The sequence below is a fragment of the Vulpes vulpes genome, chromosome 1 (assembly GCF_048418805.1).
Source record: "Vulpes vulpes isolate BD-2025 chromosome 1, VulVul3, whole genome shotgun sequence".
NCBI lineage: Eukaryota > Metazoa > Chordata > Mammalia > Carnivora > Canidae > Vulpes > Vulpes vulpes.
In genome coordinates, this window is record NC_132780.1 from 183,708,843 (window position 1) to 183,720,554 (window position 11,712).

Genomic DNA, 11,712 nt, shown 5'->3' on the forward strand with positions numbered 1-11,712 from the left:
AGGAATCTGGAATTCTGCTGTGCCTGCAGTGAGGCATTTGAAATCAGTAGGGGGTATTTTAAATTGCTTTAGTTCACATACACCATTATGTTTCCCATTTACTTATTTAGAATAGTATACATTTTTTTCCTTTAGGAAAAATAACTTTTCTATCAAATATCTTTAATTTTTAATATATTTGTTGTAAGATTCAAAAATATCTTTAGAATAATCTCTTCAAAAGCATGTATCATAGACAACATTTTTTTTAACTTTTCAGCAATAAGATGGCTTAGAAGAGGCTCTGCATTTTCTATATCCAGTTAATACAGAGATTACAGGAATCACCTCAGATAGTATATCAACACATTCCAGATGCCACAGCTACTCCAGGAACTCAACAGCCATGGGTTCGAAAGATACTCTGATTTAAGATTTAAGAATGGCTACCCAAGAATAGGTGTCCAATATTTATCCCTCTGATTCTTTTTTTAAGATTTTTAATTAATTTATTCATGAGAGACACATAGAGAGAGGCAGAGACATAGGCAGAGGGAGAAGCAGAGCTCTCCATGAGGAGCCTGATGCAGGACTCAATCCCAGGACCCCAGGATCACAATCTGAGCCAAAGGCAGATGCTCAACCACTGAGCCACCCAGGCATCCTTTACCCTCTGATTCTAAATAAAGATGCATCGGCTTTTTAAAAAGTACAACCCATGGATTAAACTGGTTTAGAAAAAAAAATGTAATGGAGGAATAATAAGCATCTCTGACAAAACCCCAGCATATCACACATTAACCATTAAGGTTCAACATGCAAGCTGTGCTTATTGCTTAGTTCTAAAGTTGAAAACTCACACAGTTGCCAGAGCACCCCACTTGTGCTAGACACAATACTGGAATTGCTGTACCGATGTTTCTCTTCTTGGTGTTTGTTCTTTCAACAAGGACTTAGCAGCTGTTTGTTAGTGAAAAGTAACTGCGCCTCAGTATTATAGTTTTACTGGCTAAGCACACAGGCTACGGAGTCAGACTGTAGGTTTGCATGCTCGTTCTGTGTCACCTAGCAAGTGACCTGACCACTCTAACACTTGGTTCTGCACCTCTTTAAGGGGAAAAGATAATCATCCTGGCTGTGTCAGATGTTAAGAACAAAACAAGAGGTCATCCCTTTTAGCACAGCGCTGAGGACTGAAAGCTCACTTCAGAAATATTAGTCATTATTGGTGGATGCTGGTGCTTACCAATTCCATTCAGGGCTGCTATGGCTGGAATACAGCTTTCAGGGGAAAGTGTTTTTTTTCAGCATGTCTAAACGTTAGACATGGAAATAAGAACCTGATATAGAAAAGATCTTAGTGCTCATGGCAGATCTTTGAAGCCCAACAAGAAAGTTAGAGAAAGAGGAGAAAAGGAATCAAGGGTCAGCTTCTTTTTCATTTTCCTGAGTCCATTATGGCCCTGATCTTTTCTATTTCACTGTAGGAAAAAAATTAGGATATTTCTTGCTAGTTCCCTTTAATCCCTATAGCCTTTTGCTTCTCATATTGATTCCAAAAAATCACAGGGAAAGGACATCCTGACACAAGGATGTCCAAAGTACCACTTGTGGACACAGAAGAGGATCACAACAGGTTTGAATCGCAATAGTCATGGTCACTGCCTTTTTGTGATCTTTTGGCAGGTGATAACTTCAGGTGGGATAACGTTTCATGACCAGCCATGGCATAAAGAGTGTTTTCTGTGCAGTGGCTGTAGGAAAGAGCTGTGTGAAGAGGAGTTTATGTCCAGAGATGATTATCCATTCTGTTTGGACTGCTACAACCACCTTTATGCCAAAAAGTGTGCAGCCTGCACCAAACCTATCACTGGTGAGTTCTTTAGTTTAATATGGTCCTATGACGGGACATTTATGGCATGTAGATGCTATATAGTTAATTTGGGAAGGAAAGAAAAAAAAAGATAATATTTTGAGATCCTCACACAAGGGGACCCACACATAAATATAAATATTAGACCCCTCAAGGAGAGCATAATTAGGAGAGCCATGTTCTGTAGAGGGTAAATAATACTAAACCTAACAGTAATGACTTAAGTAATATTTCAGAGAAAGAGAATAGGATGAGCTGAGAGATCAGAGAAGAACTTCACGAAGAGGCCCGACATTTAAAGATTTAAGTGGGAGAAAAGTACCTATAAATAAAAATCCTGCTTAATTCCAAACAAGGCCAAAGGGCCCTAAAATAGAAAAGGTTTCAGTTAAATGCAAATATTGTACAAAAATTTGAAGCTATAATAATTAAGCTAGCAGAGGTCAGGAATTAATTAGACTTAATTTGAAGATGCTTCCAACAAGTGTGTCATTCTCTTTTCTCTCTATCCACTTGCAATACATTTTAATTATGAATAGATGAAATAAAACAAGATAGCATTCTGCTGAAGGAACAGAATACATTTATGTGACGTGATTTGAAAATATCACAAATGGGTAAATTGATTCATGTTAAAAAGATTTTCAAGGTAAAATGATGCATTAAATTTTCCTCAGAGATACTTCCAGAGTGCTAATCCTATAGTTGAAAAAAAAAAATGAAGTTGGCATGACCTGAAAAACCCAGGAGCTATTCTTTTAGGCAATTTATAGTCACCTACTTAATAATACAGCAGAACTGTACTTCTATTCCCTATTCCTAGGATTCTTGGACCATATTTCATTTCTTATAGTTCAGTTTATGTAACACAGAATTAAAGATTATTTTATCCTTTTCCTCCTCCTCCATCTTCAAATATATCACAAAATAAAAGTTGAATCTTCTTACATCTTCAAAGAAAGAAAAGAGTTTCACTGCAAAGCCAGCTAAGCAGTTTTCCACTGACCTGCAAGGGGAGGGAGATTATTACCCAAACAGACAAGGTCCCATTTGTCTGCACAGGACACCATGTTTTTCAGCATCTGACCTGGTCCAGGGCTACGGCTGGTGGGCAGGTGTTTTGTTTGGCCTGCATATGTTTGGAAACAACTAGTGTTATAACCCATCTTTGCGGCCAAAAGCAAATGAAGAGCCTGCCAGGGTGATCAGACTGTCCTCACGTTCCCCAGCTGGATTTCTGTCATTGGCTCAGCGGCTGCCCCAGTTCTCTGTACCCCACAGCTTGTCTCCATCCCTCAGCTCTGTTACCTTCCCAGCCCTTGCACTGGATTCCGTTGGCAGTCCCATACTATCGGGCTCAAAAGCTTGGGCTCTTAACCACTCTACTCCCCTGCTTCTACACATCTGACAGCTCCTACGATCAAGAGAATAATCTGCTGTCTACCAGTTTTACTTAGAAAATGGGACTTCCAGAAATGTATCAGTACCGGGAGCTCAAAAAAATCTCCTTGGTAAATCTGCAATTACAGCCCAAGGCATGCAGTTGGTCTATTCTAGAACATTTTTCTTGAACTAGCCAGAAAAGAAAAAAAAAAAGTGCTTTCATGAAGAAATGAGAAGATTCAACAACTCAGAATGGGTTTAAAAACTTCCTGGGAACTCAGGGGACTAATACTGACCTGCAAAGAGCCCATGTGAGCCCTGGATTTGAGGAGTTTCAATTCTGATCCATCACAGATTCACGTATCTAAGGGACACTTTTCTGTTGGGTTGTTTCATGTCAATCACTGAGCCCAGCCCCTTTCAGGTTCAGACAGAAAAAAACTCATTGCCCTGCATGTAACATAAATATGATCAAGAACCACTGACTTGGCCCAAAAATAATCCAAATACAGGATTATGTATTTAATTTAGAAAAAAAATCATTTTTTAAATAATTATCATAATCTCTTGGTTCTGAGGAGAGACACCTAAGATTAAATGGCTTCAAAAACTTCCAACTCACTTTGATGGGTTTTCTTAATTTGATTCTTTATATATATGCTTTGCAATAGTATTTCTTTAAAATCAAGCTCTTTGAATTAATGTACCATAGGGAATTCTTAGGCTGTTATATGTTTATCTTTTGAAAGTTGCACATTCATGCAAACAATGTGTCACTTTAAAAACTATGTTAGGGTGTTTTCAAAATACTTTTTTATATTAACTAAATCTACCCATGAGTCTCAGGTGTGAATTTTTTAAATCCCATCAGAATAAATTTGATTCATTTGAACAAACTCAAGGTATAACAATTTTTTTCTCCTCTAAGATAGGATTAGCCTTTCAAACTTTCTGGGCTAGATGAAGCAGCTTGACGTAGTGGGAAGTGCTCTAGACTCAGGAGTAAAGACCTTGGTCTTGCCTCTGTCCCAGACTACTGTGTGACCATGGGTGAAAAAGTTACCACTGAGGTCCTCCTTTGCCTTACTTGCAAATGAGGAGTTGAACAGCTAACATCTTAGCTCCTGCCATTTCTGTTTATTTTGTGTTAAAAGAAATTTCAAATGTTATTTCTTCAGAAAGGAATGCTAATTTTTCTGGTCATGGTCTTTACAAAAGATAAATTCAGACTGAACTTGGGAAAGTTAAGAGCATAGGTTTTGAAGCCAGATGGCTTAGGATTAATCCCAGATCAGCCAGCTGGCTGATTTGGGCAAGTGATTGAATCTCTCTATTCATCAACTTTTGTCTGCAAAGTAGAGTTGATGATAATATCTACTCATGAAGGTGAGGTGAGAACTATGTAAAGCAGTACATGGCTTAGAATAGTGACTGACTCCCTTTCAAGTGCTCAACAAACGCTAGCTCTTATTCTACTAAATTCTCAGTGATAAATGAAGCCAAACAAAACAGGTGCCCAAGATGGGTTTCCCAGGGGACTTTCTTAATGCAAATGACCCTCATGACCTGAGGGAATAAATGTATCCAAAATTGAAATAATTTATAAACGTCTCAAATGTTGACTCTGCCTTTTTAAAATTCCTACTACCAGGTGCTTCTTTTTCTCTCTTATTTGTAAAATTCTAGAAAATATTTTTATATTTACCACTTTTACAGGCATACTAATAAAATTAAGAAAAACTCATGAGCATCAAAATGCAAGAGGTGTAATAATTAGTTTTATGAACAGAGATAATTCATGCATATATAGAACATGATTCTTGCAGTTGGCTTATTAATGTTTTGAATAACATTCAGGGAATTAACTGGTTCATTATTGATTTATTAGCGAGTAATGATGATAGCATCACAAATTAGCAAGCTATACATTTAATCAAAGGAAGTAAAGAAATTTGATGTACATTTATCTATAAACCAGTAAATTATATGTAAAGACATCAAATAACATTTCTAGAATGGAAATAAATGTTCATTATCATATTTATGGAGCATTTATTAAAAATAATGCTTATTCACCTTTTTTGCTTCCTCAAATGGAGTATTTGAGAATTATATGTGGTTTTGAGGAGTTGAAAAGGAGAAAAGGTGTAGGGATGGGATGCCTTGGGTCTTTATTTCCCAAGCTCTTTCTAAGTGATCATCATGCCACGAATTTCCCATGGTTTGCTCATTACTCACAGAGTAGGGCTAACATAGTTCAAGCCCTCAAAATCAATTTCTTAAACTATAGCCTGGATGCATATTAGGAATAGAGAAAGAGATTCTCACTGAAGACTCAAATTCTACTACCTTTCTTCAAAATGTTATGGCTCAAGTGAAGCCCAAGCGGAAGTGGTAGAGGCTGACAAGGCACTTGGCAAAGACTAGTTACTGGATAGCATGGCCTCAGTGGCCAGAATGATCAGATTCACAGGTCTTTGTTGCAAGTCTAGGCTGAGGTTGTCTTTGGGCAAGGTAATAAGGTCATCATGTTAGGCTAGCTACATAATGGTCAGAATGAAATTTTCTATTGGAGTGTTTGGAAATTGTGTCCCAAACCACAGTATGACCAGAGAACTTTATCTTAAGTAAAACTAAGCAGAAATAGAGGAAAGAGAACTCAAAGTCATTAAAACATCAGACAGCAGCCTAGGAAGTATACATTTATTTTATTGTATCTTAATTTTGCTTGTAGGAAAAACGGTTACAAAAAGGGAAAGAAGATATTCATACTTAGATATCCCTGACTGAAATCTATGCCCTCTGCCCACAGCATTATACTGTACTTCTTTATCTGCCTTAGGCAATTTTTATCTGTTTGTATATTTAGATTCTTACCTATTTTTATAGATTATGGAAAAATTTGGGAATCAGGCTGGATCTCATCAGAGGAACTTCCTCTGGTGACATTCCCAGTTGGACACAGGAACGTGGGAGGCCACATTCCTTCTTAGGTTCCTTGCCTCTGTGTAGTCTTGCTCACTGCTGTTATCAACAGTTCCTAGAAGAGTACCTGATGGAATGCTTAATCTATTCATTTGGAAGAATATTCTTTGCCCCCAATTCCTTTACAGGTCTCAGAGGTGCCAAGTTTATCTGCTTTCAAGACCGCCAGTGGCACAGTGAATGCTTTAACTGTGGGAAGTGCTCAGTCTCCTTGGTGGGGGAAGGCTTCCTGACCCAGAACAAGGAAATCTTCTGCCGCAAATGTGGTTCTGGATTGGACACCGACATCTAGAGGAAGACGATCTTTCCTCACCTGAAATCCACTCTGGTTTTGTTCATACTAAATCCAGAACTTGGTTGAAGTAGTGCTTGTGAAATAAGTTTTACAAATATTAATGTAGAGTTTATAGCAGAAGGATTTTTGCACACATTCTGTTTCAGCTGTATCACAAGAGCTCAGAAAAAGCACAGTCTAAAAGAATTGAGTGTATCCTAACTCACAAGGCATCTCTCCTTGCAAAATACTGCACTCTGCTGTTAAAAACATAGGAAAATATTGCTTTAGTCTAATCAAACATATAACCTATACCTAGAAGTCATGGATGTTATTACCAAAGACTGATGTTTTTCAAAACTGCACAGAAGAAAAGGAAAGTAAGGGACTAAATTGACAGTCACATGTGAAGCTAGTTTGCATTCCTAGCTAGGTAGTTATATATAATGAGATAGACTAGCTATTTGTGGTAGAAGAACAAAATGGGTCAGGGAAAACTGATTAGTAATCACCCTATTTGAGAATTCTATCATTTTATCATTCTTTTATTCACACATACTGCCTTTGGAGTTGCAAAAGAAACCTGCAATTTGCCCTATTCCGCACTGCTTCCACAGCTGGTTGGTTCCATGTTTAACAAATGGAAATGAGAATTTGGACATCATGGCTCTCCTACTCTGCATGGGTATAAAGGGGTCCTCTCTATCTAGAGATTGTCAAAGCACAGGTTTCAACACGTTGTATCAAATGCATTTTCAAAGCGCACAATGATTTTTCTAAATACTTACAGATTCCATGAAAGAGAAGTCTATTCTTTCAAATGAGCTAACCAGGATAATCATTGTCCCCAAAGGCAAACCTTTAAAGTAAATAGATCATTAAGTCATCACTTGTGGAAATGAGTTTTAGGGAAGGGATTGAGCGTTGGAACATGACTTTCATCCAGATATCTAAAAGCATAATAGAATGCATAATTAGCTCTGAGCTTCATGAATTTGCCTTCTAAAATTACATAGATGATTAATGGGAAGACATAAAAGTGGGCTTTCACAAACTCTAGTAATAAAAAGAACTGAAAAAGAATAATTCACTGCTGATAATTCAGGACCTGCAAAGCAGTACAATAGAGCAATGTGGGCTATAGATGAGCCCTCCCCACTGTGTGTCCATACCTGTGCCATCCACTGCACCCCATGCCAACCATGTCCCGAGAGTTCCAATCACCTGTGTGGCCCAGAGGTACATTCCCAACCTTAAGCAGCCATTCTATAAATAATTCAGTGTTTATTGGTCACAAGAGAAGTAACAGCCTTAGTGAGAATTCTATCACCATATATCCATAGCTTTCTACCAGACGTCAACTGATGATGGCCATACCAAGCTGTTCCTGGGCTATATTTTCCACATAATGAGGGACAAATGGAAAGCAACCTCTTTTCTCCATGGTCAATTGTCGTCCTTGTTATATAAGTGTCACTTAGCTGGGGTAGGGGAAGGTCAGGAGAAGAAACCCACACAAACATAACATTTTCATAAGTGTCAACTCTCAGATCACCGCATAGCATTAAAGGTTCTGATTGAAATTTAATTATATGATGTAGCTGATTACAATAACTAAAATAGTATCACAGAAGATGCAATTAAAATTGTTATGGAAACAATTTTTGAAATAGTTCAAAATGCAAGGACGTTTGAGGATGTTAACAATTTAGAGTTGCTAATAAGAGGTCAGGCTACAAAGGCTCTTTAAAAGATAATTGTCTTTTTTTTTTTTTTTTTTTTTTTGCAGTAACAATACCAAGATAATTTCTCACATTCACAGTATAAAAAGTAGGTAAAGCTATCAATATTTTTGCTGCATTGTTTGAAACTGCACATATAGAACTAAATACACCAATTGTTCCATGATCTAGAACATATATTTAGAAAACCAAGCCCTTCTAGGTCTGGATAAATATACAAAATGTAACATTGTCTCTGTTAACCAATTATAGAAAAACATGCAAAATCTAATGTTTTCTGAAACAATTAGTACTGTTTAAGCATTTTTCCCTCATGTGGGGAGTGAGTAGGCACATGATCAGGCTTGTATCCTATCTGTTTTGTTAAAATTCATAGAATCATTTCTGGGATAGAGATTCTGTTATGCTTTGATATGTATACATAAATATATATATTTTCACATGTAAATAATTCCATAGTTAGAAAATAGTTTAGTTATCAGATATGTATTAAACATGTACTGTTCATAGAGTTAGAATTCAGACTGTTGTGGTTCTGGGGTGGTGGGAGGGTAGATCAGGGTATGGAAATGCGACATTACCAGATATAAAGCTCTTCCCTATAGCTGATCAACAGTGTCACTGTGGACGTAAGATGCATACGCAAAACAATTAAGAAGGAAGATCTCATTAGACTGCCATACATACAAAGATGAAAGTAAAAATCTTACACTGTGTACTATAATTGGTTTCGGGTCAGTAAAGAGAAAAGCTCTCTGACCTATCCAAAGATGGACCAGAGTGCCTCAGGAAGCAGTGGGCATCCAGTGATTCAGGGAGTGACATCTGCACAGGCAGAGAAGCAGTTAGAAGCCAATCCTGTGTGCTAATAACAACCAGATGGCTTGGAAGTATCAGAGAGACTGTGCCAAAGAGCAAGAAGAAATGAGATAGCTAAAAGAGAAAAAGGTCAGATGAAGACAGAATATTAACTCTTAGGATAAAAGCTTTATATTTGATACAACAGGCACTAGAAAGTTACTAACTGCTCTTAAATAAAGGAGAAAAGCATGATGACAGTGTTTGAGGAACATTATGCTAATGATTCTGTATGGCCTAGAACTGAAGAGGTCAAGATTTCAAAGGCTACATCTCTTAACGCAGTAGCACATTTGGTGAGTGGCTACAGAAAAGAGAGAAGAAGCAATGGGTAATGCAAGCCAAGAGATGAGAATACAAGTAACAAATCAATGTATTTTATGTTATCATGTTAGTATTAAATATGACAAAGAAAAATGTAGAAAAGAATTTCTGTTTCCGTAATAACAGGTAGAGTGTTATTATGGCTTCAATTTTCCCTTAACAAGATCACAAATATGTTATATTAGAAAAATATAGGTTCATTGGTTAAGCCAAGTATGACGGTACCATCATGGATTCAAAACTTACACAGTCACTAAACTATTTTAAAAATTGAGAAAAAAACAAGAAACATTAAGTTGTTCATCGGAATGAAAGATTGGCCAACCATTGTGAAAATGCATAACACTGTCACAAATGGTGTTGGTTAAAAGTTGTTGTGAAATACAGAACCACAAATTAAAAATCAACGGAAAAACATATGTCTGATTTTAGTCATACCACTTTTGAATTTAAGGAAAAAGGTATTTTGTAATCTACTTGGTGTACTGATAATTTATATTTTAAATAAGAAAATGATTGTTATAGTATGTCTTAGATATATTTAACCGAGCACATAAATTATTCTCAAATATATTTATAGATAATATTAATGCAGTTTTTACTTATTTTACTAATTGTCACTTTCAGAAATTTCTTATGCTGAATTGATTTGCATAGTACAAATTCCTCAAAATTCTTTTAGGGATTTATGGGGGATCAAGTCCCACTTTGGACTCCTCTCGAGGAGCCCACTTCTCCCTCTGCCTATGTCTCTCCTCTCTCTCTGTCTCTCATGAACAAATAAATAAAGTCTTTAGAAAAATAGCATAATTGAATTCTGTCTGACTCAGATACTAATGCCTCTCCTGTTAAACTAGGAGAAACACATCTGTGGTCTTTCTTACAGTGACCAAATTTTTAAATATTCTAAACTGGGAATTGTTTTATTTCTAATTATCATTCCTGTGATTCTAAAAATATTCTATTGGAAAAGGCCCACTTTAATTTGACTATCCTATTTTGACTGAGATAGTCTTTAGCTAATTTCTTATTATTTCCATATTGGAGGAATTGCTGGGATTCTTAGTGGTTTTAAAGTTCATGGATACACAAAGGACACAAGAATACTGATTCAAAGAGATACATGCACCCCAATGTTTATAGCAGTATCATCTACAAAGCCAAACTATAAACTGATGAGTGGATAAAAAAGATATGGTTTATATACACGATGGAATACTACTTGGCCATAAAAAGAATGAAATCTTGCCATTTGCAAAAAGATATGGATGGAGCTAGAGAGAATAATGCTAATGCTAAGTGAAATAAGTCAGAGGAAGACAAACACCATATGATTTCACTCATGTAGAATTTACAAAACAAATTAACATGGCGGTGGGGGGAGCAAACCAAGAAACACTCAACTACAGAGAATAAACTGAGGTTTACTGCAGGGGAGGTAGGCAGGGGGTTGGGTTAAATAGGTGATAGGGATTAAGGAGGCCATTTGTGATGAGCACTGGCTGTTGTATGTAAGTGATGAATCACTAAATCCTATACATGAAACTAAATTACATTGTATGTTAAGTAACTGGAATTTAAATAAAAATTTGGAGAAGAAAAAATAATAAAGCTCTTAGGTACAGAAAAGAGATTGGTGGTTGCCAGAGGTGGGGAGTAGGAGAGGGTAAAATTGGTGAATGGGGCTACAAGGTACAAACTTCCAGTTATAAAATAAATAAGTCGTGGGGATGTCATGTGCAGTATGGTGACTACCGTTAATAAAACTGCATTGCATATTTGAAAGTTGCCAAGAGTAGATCTTAAAAGTGTTATCACAAGAAAAATACTGTAACTAGTATGGTGACTTGTGGGTGATCATTTTGCAATATATATAAATACTGAATCATTATGCTATAAACCTGAAACTAATATAAGGTTATATGTCAATTATACCTCAAAAAAAGAACAAAGTGGTTTTAAGCTCTTATTTTATCTTAAGCAAACTGTGTGTCTGTAACACAAGTCTTAAGAAACTAGCTAATTCACACTATATGCATTAGTTAGGTTCTTTTCAGAGTTATGTTATAGATTATGAGTTCATTTAATATCCAGATGTGTCCTACAAAGAAATATTTGGAAAAACATCTCTTACCAAACACTTCTAGTTCATTTTTGAAAATCACATGGCCTTAAAATATAATGAATTTAAACAGGCACTCAAAAAAAACCCTATGCCTTGGAATAGTGTTTCTTCAGCAAGAGTCAGAATATGACTAGAAATAATTGCTAGGATATTACTTTTATCCTGAACC

The 11,712-nt window shown here is 36.4% G+C and overlaps 1 protein-coding gene across 2 annotated transcripts in view; it reads left to right on the plus strand.

Moving 5' to 3' along the window:
* FHL5 (four and a half LIM domains 5) overlaps positions 1–10,222 on the plus strand; it is a 44,799-nt gene extending 34,577 nt beyond the window's left edge. For both annotated transcript variants that reach the window (XM_026002900.2, XM_026002901.2), the window contains 2 exons: positions 1,666–1,852; positions 6,349–10,222. In XM_026002900.2, the coding sequence (XP_025858685.1) occupies positions 1,666–1,852; positions 6,349–6,512 (351 nt within the window). In that variant the 3' untranslated portion in view covers positions 6,513–10,222. The remainder of the gene's footprint in view (positions 1–1,665; positions 1,853–6,348) is intronic.
* Positions 10,223–11,712: the final 1,490 nt, after the last annotated feature.